Source organism: Caloenas nicobarica, chromosome Z, assembly GCF_036013445.1.
Source record: "Caloenas nicobarica isolate bCalNic1 chromosome Z, bCalNic1.hap1, whole genome shotgun sequence".
Taxonomy (NCBI): Eukaryota; Metazoa; Chordata; class Aves; order Columbiformes; family Columbidae; genus Caloenas; species Caloenas nicobarica.
The window spans coordinates 21,229,432-21,249,135 of NC_088284.1; the positions used below are offsets into that span (position 1 = coordinate 21,229,432).

At 41.2% G+C, this 19,704-nt stretch overlaps 2 protein-coding genes across 2 annotated transcripts in view; one reads left to right on the forward strand and one right to left on the reverse strand.

The window, feature by feature from the left end:
- Nucleotides 1-7,047, reverse strand: part of NUP155 (nucleoporin 155) — a 29,960-nt gene extending 22,913 nt beyond the window's left edge. The window contains exons 1-11 of the mRNA XM_065655465.1: nucleotides 6,857-7,047; nucleotides 5,427-5,564; nucleotides 4,993-5,089; nucleotides 3,783-3,853; nucleotides 3,073-3,165; nucleotides 2,096-2,262; nucleotides 1,564-1,669; nucleotides 957-1,030; nucleotides 564-655; nucleotides 339-436; nucleotides 92-244 (exon numbers count right to left, since the gene is read on the reverse strand). Of these exons, the coding sequence (XP_065511537.1) occupies nucleotides 92-244; nucleotides 339-436; nucleotides 564-655; nucleotides 957-1,030; nucleotides 1,564-1,669; nucleotides 2,096-2,262; nucleotides 3,073-3,165; nucleotides 3,783-3,853; nucleotides 4,993-5,089; nucleotides 5,427-5,564; nucleotides 6,857-6,992 (1,225 nt within the window). The 5' untranslated portion in view covers nucleotides 6,993-7,047. The remainder of the gene's footprint in view (nucleotides 1-91; nucleotides 245-338; nucleotides 437-563; nucleotides 656-956; nucleotides 1,031-1,563; nucleotides 1,670-2,095; nucleotides 2,263-3,072; nucleotides 3,166-3,782; nucleotides 3,854-4,992; nucleotides 5,090-5,426; nucleotides 5,565-6,856) is intronic.
- Nucleotides 7,048-10,244: 3,197 nt separating this feature from the next.
- WDR70 (WD repeat domain 70) overlaps nucleotides 10,245-19,704 on the forward strand; it is a 127,238-nt gene continuing 117,778 nt past the window's right edge. Inside the window, exons 1-5 of the mRNA XM_065656510.1 lie at nucleotides 10,245-10,314; nucleotides 10,406-10,468; nucleotides 10,694-10,777; nucleotides 13,822-13,936; nucleotides 18,085-18,283. Of these exons, the coding sequence (XP_065512582.1) occupies nucleotides 10,293-10,314; nucleotides 10,406-10,468; nucleotides 10,694-10,777; nucleotides 13,822-13,936; nucleotides 18,085-18,283 (483 nt within the window). The 5' untranslated portion in view covers nucleotides 10,245-10,292. The remainder of the gene's footprint in view (nucleotides 10,315-10,405; nucleotides 10,469-10,693; nucleotides 10,778-13,821; nucleotides 13,937-18,084; nucleotides 18,284-19,704) is intronic.

Below are 19,704 nucleotides of genomic sequence, written 5' to 3' on the forward strand. Positions count from 1 at the left end.
AAACTCCTCAATCTAAAACCAGTGTGATAGCGACTGTCACAAGGGGGGGAAAAAAAAGTCAATCTCCTCTGAGGTGTGTTCCACTGCTTACCTTTACTATAAAGAGCTCTGTGTACTTTTGCAGGCTTCTCCACATTAGAAGAAGCTGAAAATCCAGGTGGCAAACGGACATGAACCAAGGTTAACATGGAGGGACGAGCTGTTGGATGCTTAAATTGTGAAGTACTAAAATACAGTCGGACACCTGAACAAAAGATTAAAAAAGGTCATAATTTTGCTGAATTGTGCAGATGCCATTTATCAGTTTAAAAGGGGAGTAACTAACATTGCTTTCTTACCTGCATGTGTGATTGCTAATAGTTGACAGTCTATGGATTCAGAATTTTCAATCACTGCTATTTGAACAATAGGCTTAAACACAGAACGATCTATTGTTCTAAAAAACAAAACAAAAAGTCCCCACACACTCTCAATCCAAAGAAATAAACCAACAGCATTTTTCAAAAACATAGTGTGAAACTATTGCTCTTAAAGGAAACCTCTTACAATTGTCATAAATATACCTGGCAATGGTCCCAGCAGCAGAAACTATAGCATTTTGTGAAAGAGAAGTAACTCTTGTCATTCCTTGACCATCTTGTCCCAGATCGTAAACCTGCAATTCAATAACACTGCTTAGTGATTTACATTTGAATTAATACAGCCTCACCTATCAAGCAGCAACTCAAACTCTATTTTTATCTTATCCTCATGTTTCTATACAATGGAGGGGAAGATCAAAAGGCTACTTTTTCTCAGAAGATAGTATTTTAAGTCTTCAGCACACACTTTGTTACAAAAAGATAAACTGGAATAATATCCTGACATACCTACAGAGAATTCTGAGGTACTGAGGAAAACTTAAAAAGTTATATACACATTAGTAACATAGCCAGTAGTAATTAGAAGTCACATACTTGCAGAACTCCTTTTTCTGAGCGGGTGTATAAGATATTTCGAGAGTTGTCAACTGCAATTTGAACTACCGGATCTGAGGAGGAAAGAAACCAGCAAATCAACACCGGATTTGGTGAAAACAAGTTTAAGACAGAGTATCTATAAAATAATTAATTGTAAGTTAACAAAATCTGCAGGAGTCCCACATATGACTTCTACTAGAAGCAATGTAAAACAGCAATCAATTTCACACAATTATCAGTAAACTAAAAAAAAAAAAAAGAGCACAAAGTTGTATAATAATTTCAAATTTTTCACTAAACATTGAAAAAGGCTAAAATTACTTACTTAAAGATTCTACTGTTTGCAGTGATCCTACTAAGCACATATTAATTTTGTTCTACAGTACACTAACTTTAGTTATATACATCAAACTTTCTAGGCTTTGGTATCTATATCCTGAACTAGACACACAGGACCTGATTTTTATAATCATCAACCACTGAAAGTTTCACTGAGAATAACTAAATGCTCTGAATTAGGAAACTATTCAGCCTGAGTTTTTGATAGTATTATTTTAAAGGTTACATTGAATTATTGGGTAAGTCTTTTAACATCTGTACTTACCATCCTCTGAGAATGTGAACTGCAGCAATGAAGGAATAAGGAAAGACAGAGCACTCTTCGAATGGTTAATTTTTCTACAGCGCTGGCTAAACCAGCCTGCTTCAGCCTACAATTTAAAACAAATACAGTGTTGAAAGAAAAATAAAACAAAAAACAAACTAGTAGTTATATTCAGAAAGTCATTACCAGGACAAGTAGGAAAACAAGTAGAAATCTAACTACACACCATTGTTTTAGTTGAAAAAGTACGTACTACTCAATTGAAAGAAATAGGTGATCATTAAAAGGAAAATTTCACATCAAAAAGGGTGCAGGATGTCACAATTTTAATTTTTAAGTTGACCTAGGTAGCCTTGCTATTCCTCAAAGATAATACATCTACACTTTTGTCAGATCTGTGTGCAATCAAGCCATGCAAAATAATTATGGAATAAAACAAGACAGCAAACCTGACATGTTTTAGAACTCTTAGTCCCTACGTCCCACAACCATGAAACAATGAAAAATGCCTGTTTGTAAAACCTATAGTCACCTGGTATGCTACTTCATATAAGCAGCCATCTTTTCCAGCCAAAAAGATACGCCCATTATCAGTAGATGTTATTGCCAGAATATAAGTATTGTCAGTAGGGAGCGAATAGAGAGGATCTGGTAGCAGCTGCATTCCGCCAGACATACTGTCATTGAGTGATCCAGTACCTCAAAAAAATTAAAAATTAATAAATAAATCCTCTTTAGTTTTTAAGTTGTTTTAATAAATATTACAAGTCTGTGATAAGCCTTTCAGAAAACAGGAAAAATTACAGTAAATTTCATAATTACTAACCACATTCTGTAATAGCTATTCTCCAAAGTGAACTGCAGAGTAACTAATCTTCTGTTTTTAAAAAAATGAAAGTAAATTGTCTGGTGTAAGTTTCCAAGTAAGGAAATGCAATGTTTTTCACTTCTGTACATTGTCATCTCCTCTAAATTGTGACAAGTCTAAACCACAGATTTCTACTTTTTTTTCTCTTTTACATCAAGACAGCATGAGAAGATAGCAAAAGACTGTAACCTTCTCACTTTCTCCATACAATTCTGTATTCTCCCTATTGATACATATGGCATAAAAATGTGGTATCAGGTTCTCAAAGTTTCTGTGGTTGGAATATGCATGCCAAACAGGTTAACTAACTGTATTCACCAATTCCAAGACTCATGCCCATCTCTTCTCTCCCTCTCCAACATGCTGTTTAATTAACAGGACTACCTGTTTCAAAAGCTCTTTTTGTGTTTAACAGGTGAATAATACATCTCGACACTCCTATAGAAGTCCAGAATCCAGCAAGTGTACACCCCATAAAAACTATTTGCTCCTCCCTGTAACATGATTAAAAATTAGCCAGGTGCTTAGCACTTGGCCTTGTTTTTCTTTTTTTGTTTTTCCTTGTTTTTTCTATTTAAAATGGCTACTAATAAAACAACCAGGTATACCTGTTAATGCATCACTGAGAATGAAAGAATTACCTGCTTGTATATTAGCACAACTGAGGCCTAAAATCACAATATCAACAGGAGTAGCCAGAACAAGTAAGTGTCGTACATGAGGCTGGAAGATACCTAAAGGAGAGAAATTGAAATTTTAGTTTGCAGCCAACCTGTCATTACAATGATGTATTCGATGTATCCACTGGACACATGGACTGATTACAGTGAGTAGTCATATGTAAGACCTAATGATCTGTGAAACTCTAGAACTAGAAGTATCAATCAGCAGCTCAGCTTCTATTTCACGAAATACAGGATCTTCAACTTTTCCTTATAAACGTGCTTCTTTTAAATTCAACCCTATTGCCACTTCAACTTTGACTTCACTGTTACCTAAACAGTAGCTAACAAAAGAACAGGGAGAGCTAGAAACCGGGATCTCATGGAAGTTACTACTTGAATGTGTAAATTTATGAACAGTAAAAATGGGGTTTTTTGAGTATGCTATGTGCCACAGAGTATGATGTGGCAAACAAATGCAAGCTTATCAGTGCAAATGAATGTTAAACTACAAATTATTTTTGGCTTCTAATTAATTTCATGTTTCTAAAACCAAAACAAACTCATGTATCTTGTGTATACACATCTACACACACACAAATCACAGATTTTTACATATGTACATATGTAAAACATACACAGAAGGTTCCATAACTGCCTAATTCTACACACTGTAATATATTCCTTACCTCCCTTTGGCTTTACAAGACCCACTGCAAGAATTGTTTCACTAAGACCATCAAAATAAGCCAGATCTCCCCTGTCAACAAGAAAACAAACAAACAAAATAAAACTTCTCATGTAGTATCACATAATAACAAAGTAAAAGAAATCAGGTTCTGTATATTTAAAAATTATTAATATTTATTGTAACATTGAAGCCACCTACATCCTCCACTTTGGGTGGAAGCAAGTCCAGCAGAATGGAATGACAGAGAAGTTTCACAGCGGAATTACATTGGCAACCACTGGAGATGCTTGGAGCCCCTATAGCTGAGTTTCAAACCTCAAACACAGCTGCAGTATTTCATATTTTTGGATTTTGTTAATTCATACAGTCTACTCTGAATTAGACAATGTAGCATCTGCAACGCTGATTAACATCAAGAGAGAGGAACTTACATGATTTTTTTTTTCCCATGAAAATTATCTAAAGCAAGAATTCCCAACCTCCTTCCCAGCACCTTACAATTAACACTGTGCTGTGATATTTGGAGAATGTATTTAATCCACTGTAATACAATGTAAATGTATGGATAGGAGCTACGTGAGCTACCATTTGAACCTTAATTTCCTTAGAAAATGCAACAATATGTATAAAGCAATTCTTTCTAAAAGAGTTTTTACTATATAGGCAAATAAGCAAGCAAATCTCCGCATTAGAAACTTATCGCTGCCATCTGAAAATATAATGAAATAATTTTCAGTTTTATGCATCCTTAAAATAAACTAGGCAGCAGAGCTTCAATCATACTTCAAACTACTAATGCTGTATTGCTTACCATTGTGGGAATGATTTGCCACTATACACACATCAGAGTACTTAATAAATCTACTCAGAAAAGCTAGGCAATTTGTATAATTTTTTCTACTATTTTGGTGTAAGCAAAACTCTAGCATAAATACAGCAATAACTTTAGGATATTAGCTACGTCTAACCCTAAGCAAGTGCATTTTCCTTTCTTCCATCTCTAGGTGATTTGGCAGCAATATTACTAACTCTTAAAAATCCTTAAACACTCATTATTCAAAAGTTTTAGTAAAACTTAAGAGGACTCAAGATAAGTTAAACTGAATAGCACACACCTGTGCTAGCAGTAAACAATCTCCCAATACCACAATCACTTAATTCTGGTATAATATCAATAAAATATCATCAGAAATGTGTTCTCTGCATACCCGTCTTCATAGTTCCACATAAAGATGTCACTGTCAATGGTCAGCCAAGCTCTGCTGATTTCTGGAAATACTCCCATCATACAATTGCACTGCATATCTGAAGCACTGCTGATGTAAGGTCTAAATGCATTTTGATTAGCAAAGGCAGAATTGCCTTTGAAACATTTTAAAAAAATAACAATATTTTATACACAGTAGTACACACTATGTACCATAAACATTCAAAGTTCTTCATACAGAAACCAGTTCCACCAGCAGCTCTACTCAAATGGACCTTGTTACCACTTGGAGCCTTATGAAGGGAACATGAACAATAGCAACCTTCATTACTGTAAGTCTGACAGAAAGATCAGAGAATAAGATTCTGAAAGAAAAAAGTTAGTTTCTAATATTATTACTTACACAACCTAACACATTATTTTTCATAAGGATACGTCCAAACTGCTCCACTAGCTCTGGGGGAAGTGGGACTCTGCGGACTGAGCTGATCTCTGGAAGATTAGGTATTGACAGCAAACCTGGTCCTTGCAAAGGATAATCCATATCTGACATACCAGAAACAGTAGGGCTACCTGCAAGTAAGAACAACAAAATAGGTTGACTTCTTATAAAGAATAATTAATTAAAAAAAAGGTTTATATTCGCCTTCTTTATCTTTACCTCATTGTTTCCTAATCTGTGAAATCTGAATTAGACAAATAGTATTTCCCATTTTACTTTAGATGAATAATACAGGCCTTCTGCCTACTCAGAAAAAAGTTTTTGATACTGCAGAGACTCCAGGCGTGTAATACCACTATTTGCAAAATATGTGTGAACAAAGGTTACAACAGAAGCAGGACCATAAACAATAAACCTAAATCTCAAATTAGACATAAGCAAACAGATTTACAAACAAACTTTTACAACAACTCATCTGGATTCCTGCCTACCCTTCATCCCATTTTTTCTGTGATACTCTCCAGCCCTTTTTTCATCATATGGCCGATCATTAAATGTACCATGTGAACAAGCCAGAAGCATATTCCTTCACCTAGAAAAGCTGGTCTATACTACCAGTACCACGTTAAATACCCACATAACATTTTATGTTATTTCTATCCATGATGGTGCTAAGGCAGCTACGCTTTGGCCACACGCATCGCATTGTATCATATCACATCATATAATCATACCATATCACAAAAGAGACACTCTTTGCTTGTATCCTGACACTTGCTGGATACATACGAGGTCGCCTACAGCTCTAGAATGCTTCTTCACAGCACACTTTGCCAGGCAGTTGGCATCAATGAACTAGGAAATGCTGTCTTGATGTTTTAAGAACAAAACAAGTGTGAGACAAAAAGCACACCTTATCTCATTACTACGTGTGACATACAGCTACAAATAAAAGTCATTCAACGAGGCATAAGAGATATTTTCAGGCTGCTTGTAATTTAGTGATGGTGCTGCGCACTTAGGGACCCTACCAGCATTCTGCAAGAAACCTCCCAGTGGACTGGATGGAAAACAAGGTCTATTTTCTTCACCTGCTGGACGGAGGTGGGGCCGAGGAGCAACCCAAGCCCACTCCTTCTGCAGGGCTCCTCCTAACACGGAGCAAACCCCCCCGCCTCCAGCTTTCACCCCCACACCAACGGCTCCACCACACGCCCTCTCCAGAGGGAGAAGCCGCCAGACTCAGCCCCGCCGCCGCTGTCCCCGGGGCCTTGCCAGGGCGGCAGCCGCTAAAGGGAGCGGGTCCCCCGCTGCCCGCCGAGGTTCCCCACGCGTGGCCGGCCAAGGCCGCCCTGTCGGGGGTCGCGGCGCGGCGGAGGCCCCGATGTGGACCGGAGGGAGCGGCCCACGGAGCGCTCCTCACCAGGCGCTGGCACCGCCAGCAGCTCGGACAGGTCCGGATAGCAGCGATCGTCCTGGATCTGCCGGTCGATGATGCGGCCCGCGATCTCCAGCACCTCCTGCGCGGCGGGGGCGGCGGGGCTCATGGCGGCGGGCATGGCGGCGCGGCCGGGCCCGGGCCGGGGCAGCTCCGCTCACGGCGAAAAGGCGCGAGCTCCACACCCGCCAAACCCCGGCAGGCCTTGCGCGCGCGACGCGCTTCCGCCGCGCCCGTTATCGCTTCCGCCAGTGGGAAGGGCGGGCAGGGCCTGTCTGAGAGGAGCGCTCGGGCGGAGGCGGCAGACGAGGCCTCCTTCGGCTGGATGGGTGCTGCCGGAGCTGGGCGGGCTGTGACGGCCGCGTCGGGGTTGCGGTGCCTCACCGAGGGGCCCTGTAGGCCTACGGGCTGCCCGAGGGCCCGGCGCGATCGCTTGTGACGGTCCTCAAAGGCGCAGGATGGCCCCGAGGAGAGCGGCGGGACGCGGCTCCTGTCAGTGGCCTGTGGCCCTGAGCGGTTCCCTGTCTGCTCGGCGGTCACTGTAGCTCTTCGGAGGGCCCCTGTGACAGCCCAGTCACTGCGAGCATGATGTGCTATTGTGGCAGTACCGTATATATTGGAGTTACTCAAACATACGCAGTTTTCGTGTGTAGTGATGTAAGCCCGGAACAGTGAGGGAACTCCCCTCCCAAGGCATGCATGAGGCCTCGGGAGCAAAGGTGTAGAAGCAGAGGGAAGTCACCTTTGCGCCGTGCTGACCCAGCGTGGCTGCTGTTTTACCAGGATTTGGGATGACTTATCAATATGACTGTAGCAGACATCAATGTGACTGTAGCAAATTGTTAACTTGCCAAGGTTGGGCCTCTGTTGAGTGATGTGTCTGCTCTGGAAAGCATAGGCATTCCCAAATAGTCATAGGAAGCCTCAGGGTTGCATGAAACTTGGATTCCTGGGCATGGGTCTGTTCTGTACGTCATGTTTGCTGCCCTGACTCTCTGCTCCTGGATCTGTCCAGCGCCCATTCTGGAAAGCTTCATTTAGGAGAGGCACCTGGCATGAGAAAGGAAACAGCCCCAGCTCTGCCTTCCAAATGGAGGACCTGAAGTTAAGCCCTAAATCCTGCAGGGTTCACGTGGCAAAGTGGGAAATTCTTCCTGTATCTCCTCAAGATTGAAAAGCTGTTGGCCAGTCACCAGTGGGGTTCCCCAGGGCTCAATTTTAGGGGCAGTGTTCTTTAATGTTTTTATAAATGATCGGATTGCATGAATCAAATGCACAAGTTTGCTGATGTTACTAAGCTAGGAGGAGCTGTGGGCTCCTTCAAGGGTAGAGAGGCCTTAGAGAGACATCTGGATAGACTCAATACCTGGGCAGTGACCAATAATATGAAATTTAACATGCGTAAGTGCCAGATTCTCCACCAGGGATGGGGTAATCCTGATTATGTGTACAAATTGGGGGATGAGAGGCTGGAGAGCAGCCCTGTGGAAAGACATCAGGGGGTTTGGGTTGATGACAAGTCGAATATAAGTCAGCAGAGTGTCCTGGCTGCCAAAAGGGCCGACCATGTCCTGGGTGCATCAAGCACAGCATCGCCAGCTGGGCGAGGGAGGTGACTGTCGCACCACTGCACTGGTGTGGTTCCACGTTGAGTACTGGGTGCAGTTTTGGGCAGCTCGATGTACGACAAACAGCAAATTATTCGAGTGTGGATTAAGGAGGGGCAACCAAGATGGTGAAAGGCCTCAAAGGCAAGACTTACGAGGAGTGGTTGAGATGACTTGGTCTGTTCAGCTTGGAGAATGCTGAGGGGTGTCACCATGGCCCTCTAGAGCTCCATCATGGGGGAGAATGGCAGGGAAGGTGCTGATCTCTGGCGACCAGCGATAGGACACGAGAATGGAATGAATCTGTGTCAGGGGAAGGCCAGATTGGCCATGAGGAAATGGTTCTTCACTGACGGGGTGGTCGGTCCGTGGAACAGGCTCCCAGGGAGGTGGTCATGGCACCAGACCTGTCAGAGCTCAAGGAGCATCTGGACAATGCTCTTTGTAGGAAACAATTATTTTGCAAATATAATAGGCCCAGGCAGGATCTCTCAGCAAAGCATATTTTAATAACGATTTTGCAAGACCGGGTGTTCTACCTAAAGGTAGGCACACCTAATAGGGCAAAAAGCCCCTGCTTATATCCCCCCAAAGTCCCGGCCACAATTTCCCTCCCCTGTTCTCCATTGGTTGGGTACTTCAGGGTTTACAGACTACTCCGACACATACAATACCCTTCCCCTTATCAATATGGATTCCTAGTACTTTGGCTACACTTCCCCCTAAATTAACTTGTAAATACAGGTATCAGTATGTATTCCAGGAATCACAGAAAGTTAGGGATTGGAAGGGACCTCAAAAGATCATCTAGTCCAATCCCCCTGGCAGAGCAGGAACACCTAGGTGAGGTTACACAGGAAGGCGTCCAGGCGGGTTTTGAACGTCTCCAGAGAACAAGACTCCACAACCTCCCTGGGCAGCCTGTTCCAGTGTTCCGTCACCCTCACTGAGAAGAAGTTTCTTCTCAAATTTAAGTGGAACCTCTTGTGTTCCAGCTTGAACCCGTTATCCCTTGTCTTACTGTTGGTTGTCACCGAGAAGAGCCTGGCTCCATCCTCATGACACCCATCCTTTATATATTTATAAACATTAATGAGGTCACCCCTCGGTCTCCTCCAAGCTAAAGAGACCCAGCTCCCTCAGCCTTTCTTCATAAGGGAGATGCTCCACTCCCTTAATCATCTTTGTTGCCCTGCGCTGGACTCTCTCCAGCAGTTCCCTGTCCTTCTGGAACTGAGGGGCCCAGAACTGGACACAATATTCCAGATGAGGTCTCACCAGGGCAGAGTAGAGGGAAGAGACTGTGTTTTACATTAAGAATTCATAGTCCCATGTCTCTCAGCCGTTCCCCCTAAATTAACTTGTAAATACAGGTATCAGTATGTATACAGGTGTCAGTATATATTCCGGGAAGAGACTGTGTTTTACATTAAAAACTCATAGTCTGATGTCTCTCGGTCCTTCCCCCCTGCTGCGGTCAGGTGCCAGGTCCTCAGTTATGTAAAAACAACAGTTCTTCATTAAATGTTCCTTACGCTCTTAGTCATATGGTTTAGTTTCAGGTGTTCTGTGACGAGCAGGGAGCCGGACTTGATGATCCTGACAGGTGCCTTCCAGCTCGAGACATTATGCGACTCCACGAAGATGTATCCGAGGCCTGCCGCCCGGCGCCGGCAGAGCAGCACACGGGCGCCGCTGCCGCCCGAACGCGGGCGAGGAACCACGCCGGGGGGCGGTGCCGGGGGGGCGGGCCTCCCCGGGCGCCTCCGGCCGCTTCCTGCCGGCGCCTGTTGTGGTTCCGGGGCGGCCGCAGCATGGAGCCGACGGCGGAGGGCGGTGAGCGTCGGGGCAGTGCCGGTCGGGCCCGGCCGAGGCCGCACCGCTCCCCCAGCTGACCCCCGTCCTTTTCTTTCCCCTCTCCTTGCAGACGCTGAGATGCTGGGGGCACCCGACCCGGAGCTGGCGGCCACCATGGGCTTCTCCGGCTTCGGTGCGTTGCGATGTGGGCCGGGGGTTGCCGGGCGCTCGACTGAGGAGCGGGAGCGGGGGGCGGTTGCTCGGGGCCGGCGGCCCTTGGTGGGGAGCCCCAGGGGAGGCTGGTGGCCGGAGGTGCCAACGAGGCGGTTTTTCCTGCCGCCCCCTCAAGCCTGGAGCTGCTGGAGTGCCTGTGGCCAGGTTGAGTCTGTGATCCAGTCTCCTTTTTCTTCATTTTCAGGGAAGAAAGCTCGGACTTTTGACCTCGAAGCCATGTTTGAGCAGACGAGGAGAACCGCAGTGGAGAGGAGCAGGAAGGTCTTGGGTAAGAAATGCGAGTGTTGTCAGCTAATGCATTTTAAAACGTGTTTTGTTCTTCTGTCTTGGGGTGACATTTAAAGTGTCTCAGACTGGCTGCCAAAAGGACAAAAAACAAATGCAGTTCTGTTCAAGCAAGACAGCCCTAAGCAATCTGGGGCCTGGTAAAAAGCATGTTTTGCAGCAAAGCCAGGAAGAGCAGGTTATGTAGCAGCCCACAAATTTGTCTCTGTTTACTGCTGTGCTGGGAGTTGAAGTTTTTAAGATGGTGATTTGAGAGTGGGAGATGAAAAAATTTCTGTGTTGCTGCTTGTAAACAAGCAAACACCATTCTGAAGAAGGCCATTGGGAGACACTCTTGCATGTTCTGGAACTCCTTTTGCCAGCCCAAATGTCCATGCCTTCTCCTTCCACTTAGACAGTTTGTGCAGATTGTCCAGTTGTGGCTTTTTTTTTTTTTTAATGCTATGCCATCATAGTTGAGCAGCTTTTAGCCTATTTCATTACCTTTAATCTGCTGTCTATGAAGTTAGTAGACTTGAAGCACCTTATCATAAAGAAAGAAGTTCTGTATGAAAGAATGAGATAATCGTGATCTTGGTTGTAGTTTTTATTTTGATTCTGTACAGAACCACAAGAACAGACCTCTGTGGAGGCTCATGGGTTTGTGGACTTTAAGACACTGTGAAATTCAAATATACAAGGGATTCCAAAACTTGATTTGGACCATGTTTTTTTGTTGGCCGAATCTAAACATAAGAACATGTTTCCATGTTGGAAACCTTTTCATGTTTGATACTGGTTCAGGCTGAGCTGTCATTCCTTCTGAGAGATTATTTGCTTACACCATGTTTTAATTTAGGAGGGAAATCCAGTAAGCAATTACAAAAACACAATCTCTTTAAGTCAAGACATCTTGAACTGAATCTTGAATGTGTCTCTTCCTGTGTCCCCCTCACCCAAAGGTTTCTAGGGTCTTACCCATAAAGTATGCACAACAGATTTTGTTGTTTATGTGGTTGATCATTCTACAAGAAATTACAAAGCTTTGTATGTAATTCAGCTGTTTAGCTTAGAAACAAATTTTGGGATTCAGAATAGAGCAATCAGAATGGTGTATGTTTTACAGCTTTTTGTGGGGGTGGGGTAATGTGACCATTCTATGTTCAGATTTCTTAAGATACACTGTTGACTTCTAGCTTTTTGGAATACCTATGATAAATTTTGGAAATGTCTCCTCTGCTACCCAACCTGTGGATAAAAAGAAGTGAGATCAAAATATGTTTCGTGGTCCTGAATCTTGCAGATGTTTGTGTTTCTCTTCAGAGGAAAGTGTTTCCTAGCTTTGCTGCGGAATGTGTTTTTAGTTTAGTTAACAAACAGTGAGCAAAAAAGGAAAGTTATGTTTCTTGTGTAGAGAGAAAGTAACTTTTCTCTGCCTAATTGAAGTTATTTGAGCACTTTTAGAAATACAGTAGCTGTATCTATTACGCTTATAGTCACAGAATCACATAATGGTTGGGGTTGGAAGGGACCTCTGGAGATCATCTCATCCAACCTGCTAAAGCAGGTACACCCAGAGCAGATTGCACAGGAATGTGTCCAGGCGGCTTTTGAATGTCTCCAGAGAAGGAGACTCCACAGCTTCTCTGGGCAGCCTGTTCCAGGGCTCTGACACCCTCAGAGTAAAGAACCTTCTCATATTCAGATGGAACCTCCTATGTTTCTGTCTGTGCCTGTTGCCCCTCATCCCATCGTTCGGCATCACTGAAAAGAGTCAGTCCCCATTCTCTTCACATCCACTCTTGAGATATTTATAAATGTTGATGAGATCCCCTCTCAGCCTTGTCTTCTCCAGGTTGAACAAAACCAGCTCTCTCAGTCTCTTCTCATAAAGAAGATGCTCCAGACCCTTAGTCATCTTTGTGGCCCTCTGCTGGACTCCCTCCAGTAATTCCTCGTTGTTCTTGCACTGGGGAGCCCAGAACTGGCTGCAGTACTCCAGATGTGACCTCACCAGGGCAGAGTAGAGGGGAGGACAACCTCTCTCGACCTGCTGGTCACAGTCTTCTAATGCACCCCAGGATACCGTTGGCCTTCTTGGCCACAAGGGCACATTGTTGACTCATGGTTTAGTTGTTGTCCACCAGGACTCCCAGGTCCCTCTCCACAATGCTGCTTTCCAGCAGGTCCACCCCTAATGTGTACTGGTGCCTGGGGTTGTACTGGCCTGTAGTTTCCTGGGTCATCCTTCTTGCCCTTTTTGAAGACTAAAGGGATGTTGGCTTTCCTCCAGTCCTCAGGCACCTCTCCTGTTTTCCAGGACCTTTCAAAGATGATGGAGAGTGGCTTTGCAATAACATGTGCCAGCTCTCTCCACACTCGTGGGTGTATCCCGTCGGGGCCCATGGATTTGTGGATGTCCAGTTTGCCTAAACAATTTCTAACCTGATCCTCCTCAACCAAGGGAAAGTCTTCCTTTCACCAGACTTTATCTCCTACCTCCACAGTCCATTCTTATTTATATTTATACTTCAAAATGGAAGGTTCTGTTCACTTTGAATTTTTGCACTGTTGCACAGTGCAAAACTCTGAATACAAACAACTCTTTGTATTTATATTCCATAAGTTATATTTAGAGTTCAATTATTTACACCTATGTATGTTTATGTACTAATTTACTGCCTTACGCTATGAAAACTTCAAGAACTCTCTGAAGTAATCATACTGTTTTAGTATAATGCTGAAAATATTGAACTATCAGCCTCCTTATATGATCAACTTATGCTTCATTGTGTGTATGAACTACCAACTGGAATGTGTTTGCGTTTTCATTGTGACATTTTGGTTTTCTGAGTGATCATTGCAATAGCAATGGGAATTTAATTTAAATGGAAAAGTAATCTACTTTCAAGTGAAATCCTTTATTTGCTGTTACCTTTTCAAATATTTCACGGAGGTCTGAAAATGAAGGAAATTATTTTACTGTCTTCAACAAGCCTCTAGTTTTATTATTTTCTAAAAGTCTTTGTCATTTATGTACTTTTTCAGAGGCTCGTGAAAAAGAGATGGAAGAACAGGCTGAAAAAGAGTTTAGAAGTCCATGCACTGATTCATCAGCTTCAGCATCCAGTGCAGCAGGAGCTGGGCCTGTATTAACCAAAAGGTACTTAAGCATAGTGGGAGATTCCATGTAACAGCTTCCTTATCTGAAGAGGATTTCGATGTTGTTTTGTTTGGGTTTTTTTTGACAGCATGACTGTCATTTAACTTATGTGAACATTTCTATGTTATTAGAAGTATTTCAGTGGAAATACTGATTTTTATTTATTTTTCTTAATCTGTGCTTTCTTAGTTAATTCTGAGTTAATCTGTACATTTATTAGTTAATTTTACAGTCTCTTCCCTAGTCCTGTTTGGCATGCTTTTTAAAAAATAACAACGTTATCTGTGAATTTTTTGAAAATATTAGGGCAAAGATAATAACTACATATGCTGATTTAATAAGCAGCTGTTTTTCCCATAAGATATACTTGTTCATGTCTGCTGAAAAATCAAACAAAGTACTGGAGAGCCCCTGTATTCACGTTGTATAGAGTTGTGGTGGGATTGCGAAAGTATTTTGTTTTGACTCACTCTGAAATTTATTCTCAAATTTGCTGGCATTTGTTATTGACAAAAAAACGTTACTCCTTTGACAGTTTGAATTCTGAAACCCTGGGAAATCAAAAGTAGCTGAAGGTAATGGGGGCCACAAAACTCCATTGCATGGTAGGGATTGCAGAGATCAGTGTACTGTAAATTTTGAAGTTTCTGTGTCTGTGGAAGTCTAATCACCCATACAAGACTCTAGTAGACCTATATATATGTGTCTTATGGGCTCGTAGAGTCTATACGTGGTAGGTTATGATGGACAAATTTGTAGTACTTCAGAGGCTGAAAAAATTATTGTTACAGAATTTACTTTTGGCCTACTGCTTTATGGAAAACTCAAATGAGCAGTGCACTCTCACTGAAATAACTGCACAATATGCTACTCTATAGATCTGGTGTTATGTCTTGTGAATGAGGGAAAAATATTCTGTGCTCCCATTTGTGTTTGACAATCTTAGATACCTATCTAGTAAAGTAATGAAGGATCACAATAATTTAAATGTAACATGATTGTGTACTGTATATGGATGACTTCAATATGAAGACTAAATTAAAACAAATGTTAAGATGGAAAGCAGGCAGATAAAATAGAGCCTTTCCCTAATCTTCTAATTTCGTTAACGGACTTGACAGAAGAGAACTCTGGGGACTTTATATAAAGGAAGATAACAAATACCTTTCAGAATTCTGAGTTATTGGGTAGGCTCTGGTAACTCACAAGAGTTCTGCTGATATTAGGTTTTTTTGTTTTTATTTTTTTGTTTTTACCAAGAATTGAGAGGGGAGGGCATGACATGAAAAGCTCTCCTGAAAGTTTTACATTTCCTTGTAAAATATGTATGTAGCTTAGTACTTAGTGGTAAAAACAGGGAGGTCATGAGGGAGACATGCCATTGTGACTCAGTTCAAAGGAACAATCCTACAACTGACAGTAAGTCTGAAATATAGGACTATCAGTAGTTCTTTTTATAATGTAGATTTTAGTTACTCTAAACTGATCTCACATCTGTAGTTTGTTCTATTCTCTGAAAATGTCAATACTTTCATGCATATTACTTTTAAAATTCCAAGTACTTTCAGTTACCATAGTAGACCTCATAATACTTTTTTTTCAATTGTTGAAACAGAATCGGTCACTCCAAAAAGATGTGAGGAATAGCTACTAATTCTTGTTGCTTTTCAGCTACTTTGCTGTAGAGAAATGTTTACAACAGTTATGATACTTACATATTTATGCATAAGTATAATAATAATCTGCTTTGTGAAATGAAAGCGTCTGCTAGTATATGAAAATAAGAAACCTGAGAAAATAGAGTGGATGATGTGAGGAGAGTGGACACATTGGCAGGGATATGCCCATATACTTGCACATCTCTCAGAATGTTTTCTGTTATTTCCTCTCTCTGTGTGCCACCCATGCTGTAGTGCAGGTTTTGGTTTTTTCCTCTTACAGCTTGTTTCACTTACTGAGGAGGTAATGAGTGAAGGCAAAAAACCAATTCCTTACACTTCTCTGAATCCTGGAAAAGGGGCTGGCAAACTGGTTCTTTCTTCACAACTTCTGGTAGACCAGGGCTGTAAGGCTGAAAGTTGAAGGAAACGCCACTTGTTTTGTCCTTTATATTAGCATCACTCCCAGTAGCTGTCAGAAGGGTACATAAGCTTTTGGTCTGGCTGCATTGGGATGTTCTTACATTTGACTTTCTCCCAGTCAGGACAGAGGGTACCAGTAGCTATGGCCTGAGTACTTGGCTGTCCCTGCCAAGCTTCGAGTGTGGTGAAAAGTAGCACTGCAATTCTGTCCATTTCACATACAGAATGATTACACTGCCACTCAAAATACTGAAATGTTTGATTTGATCAATTTATGCTTCCTAGCAAATGAGGGAATCATAAGAGTAGGCAATTAGGAAGGAAGCTAGATACTGTTCTTGGGTGTCTGTAGAATGATCTGAAAATCTAGGACTCCAGGACTGAAAAAGCCTCCTTGAATCATTATGTTGTATACATTCTTCTCACCGGCAGCCACAGTGTAGATTTGGCTCCATTCCAAAACTAATTTAATAGTTTGACTTTTGGGGAACAGGTATTGTTAGTCTGGGAATGCGTACCAACTCTTAAAACACAACTGTTTTGCATGTATAATTGTGAAGTTGTTGGTTTGAGGGATGTCTAACTTGAAGAATGTTGAAGGTCCCAAACCATTCCTCACATGCTGGAAAACCTTTCTAGTAGAAAGATATCAATTGCCCTATTGTAGAATACGAGAGCTCTTTTTATTTGTGTTAGATTTATTAGATAATCATATCCTGATCTAGGTCTTTAAATGTCTGTGATCGCTATATAAAACAAAAGTTTGTGTGTACAAGTAATACCTCTTATTAGGCTAGTAAATATAGTTGGAAAAATTGGACAAGCTTTCAGACATGCAAGCCCTTCTCATCAATGCAACATCTGAGGACCTAATTTGTGTTGGTTTTAGTTTGTTTTGATTTCTTCCTAAAATAGGATTTCAATTGCTTATCCAACATAAATATTTGCTGTGTAACTTACTACCTGCTTGGTGTACAGCTGGTTGGGGGGGGCATAGTGAGGCTGCAGTCTCTGTTGCAATTACATACTTTAGAACATGTTGTCGTAATTCTTTATTATGTTCTTAAACTTTTATGTTTTTATTATAGTTTTTAAGTGATAGCCTAAACTTAAATCCATGTAACTTTGTTGTCTTCATTTTCTTTGTTAACACATCTTGTGCACTCTGCTCACTTAAAAACTCACACGAATGCTCTTAAAATATAAGCTCCTAAACCAAGTCTAGCAATTTGAGTTTGGCTCACTCAATCTGAGAGGAACATATGATTTCCACTGCAAGGTATCGCTGTAATTGTACACTGTATCTAGCCAAACGGCAATTTTTTCTGCTTATCGCTTTTAGGCCTTCTGCAAGTTAGAATACTGCTTATTTGATAGCTACCAGCAGAGGGAGTGCACTTGTTTTGAAGAAACTGAAGGAAGGCGTGTACTAAATAGCTCTGCTTACTTTTCAGAAGTTTTCTAATGCCAAAAATACAACGTACACAAAACTGATTTGGACAACAGCAAAAAGATAATTTAATGTAACTTTTAGAATCTAGATTTATGACAGTATTAAGTACTTGGTTTGAATTGCCTGGTTCCCTTTTATTCTTTACCAGTATTATAAAGTAAGTGCCATGCTTTGTGTTCTTGCACGGGTTGTGAGCCTGGGCGATAACTGTTCTGAGTTCCACCCAGACAACAGGTGCAGAGCATCTGCACAAGCTGCAGCTTGAGGCAGAATCGTTACAATTGCTCCGCAGCAATATATATTTTGTTGGCTTCTGAGCAATATTGAAAAACATGCTAGTGATGGGGTACTGCTGTTTTCGCAATCCATCTAACTTTTTCTTTGTTTTATTTTGTCCATTTTTTTGAACTGTCACTATGATATTCCTTTTTTTAAACTTTGTTTTTGCTTTCAAGGTGATGGTGGGCCTATGCTTTTAATAAAAATTAGTTTACATTTTGCTGCTAATTTCAGTGTTTACAAATTTACAACAGTGCTCAAAATCTTTTATCTGAAAATAACTATGGAAGTGCCAATGTTTTTGAAATAATGTTTTTTTAAATTTTTCCATGCAGAGAGGAAACGTGTAGTGAAGGTGAAGACAGCTCAGATGAAGAGTTAACTAGTGCTTCCAGGCAGTCTCAGGCCTCTGCTCAAGGTCCAGCTGAGGGTACTGATGATGAAGATGATGAATTCATTGGGCCACCACTTCCACCTGGGTTCAAGGATAGTGATGACGATAATGACAATGACGATACAGAGGAGGAAGAGAATGTAAGTATTTTGTTCCTCTTTAATGTTTTAACACTTTGAGCAGGCACTGATTTTCAAGTGTGCTTTTTCCTTTATGATTGAATTTGCAGGTGAAGTATGACTATTGTTTGAAATGCAGTTTTTGTGTTTTTTTCCTAATGATTATTCAACAAATGCAAATAATTGTTTTCATGTAAAAATATCAGGATTTAAAAAAAATGTATGCATGTGAATCTCAAGGGAGATTCATCGCAGCTTAGTATATATTGTTTACTCTTTTTTGTTTTCACATTATGAAAGAACTATATAAAAATATTTTGTGTAAGTGTGTTATATGGTTTGTTTCCCAATGCTGCACATATAGAATTTTTTACAAAACAGAGGAGGTGGAGGTGGTCTTGAATCTAGGGAGAACAATTGTGCCAAAGCTGTTCTGATAAAATGAATCAGGGTAACTGAGGGCTTTTTTTTTCCTTTTCATTGCAAAGCAGCGTGGGAGAGCAGTATTATTTAATAATTGAGAAATTACAGGAAGATGCATAACAGCTCTTAAATGGTAAACTGTGCTTATTTTTGGAGGCAATGCATATGTTCCACAGAACAGGGTAAGGCTTTCAGTAGGAGAGGTAGCTTATGAAGAGGAGGTTATGAGCAATATAATAGAAAATGTCTATTTCTTTTTAACCCCGCTGTACTATATCATGCTGTGTACCTATTTTCTCTTGTCCTTCATCAAAGATGGCTGCACCTTAGTAGGGCTTTCTGCATTGAAATCTCTGAAAGGCAGTCTATTGTGCATGTAAATGATTCTGGAAAAAAAACTGGATTGTTACTCTAACTTGATGTCCTGCCAATGAGATATGGATCTTTTAATTATTTTATATAATTGCTTGTATGCCTTTCAGATTTATGTATTCTGAGCACTGAATATAATTTATTTTCATTGTCTGTCTCCAAAGGTCAGTGGAGATTTTGCTTAGCAAAGCTCTTGCTTTAGTTCTGTAAACTTCTCTAGAATACCGAAGGGAAAACAACTTGTGGAAACAGACAACCTGTCTTTCTCTACTAGTGGCTTTGTTTGCTGGTTTACTCTTTTAATTTCTAGCATGATTATGGTATTAATTTTTTATTCATATGTATTTGAATAATGCTACAACTGGCTTGATAAAGTGGAGTTACTGGAAACCAGAGTTCAAAGACCCCAATGAAAAGTTTCAGACAAAAAGGTAACTTGCAGACTGGTGTGATTTAAGTTTGTCTGAACTTAAGACAATAGTTAAAAAACAGTCTAGAATATATTTAGTTGAGAATAAGCAGAGCAGCAGAAATATGAGACTTGTGGGTTTTCAGTCTAAACAGTTAATTTATAACTGGGAAGATTTTGTGTCAGCATGGATGCCAGAGGCCTTTGGGGTCCAGAGCCTCCCCTCACTGCTGCTCAT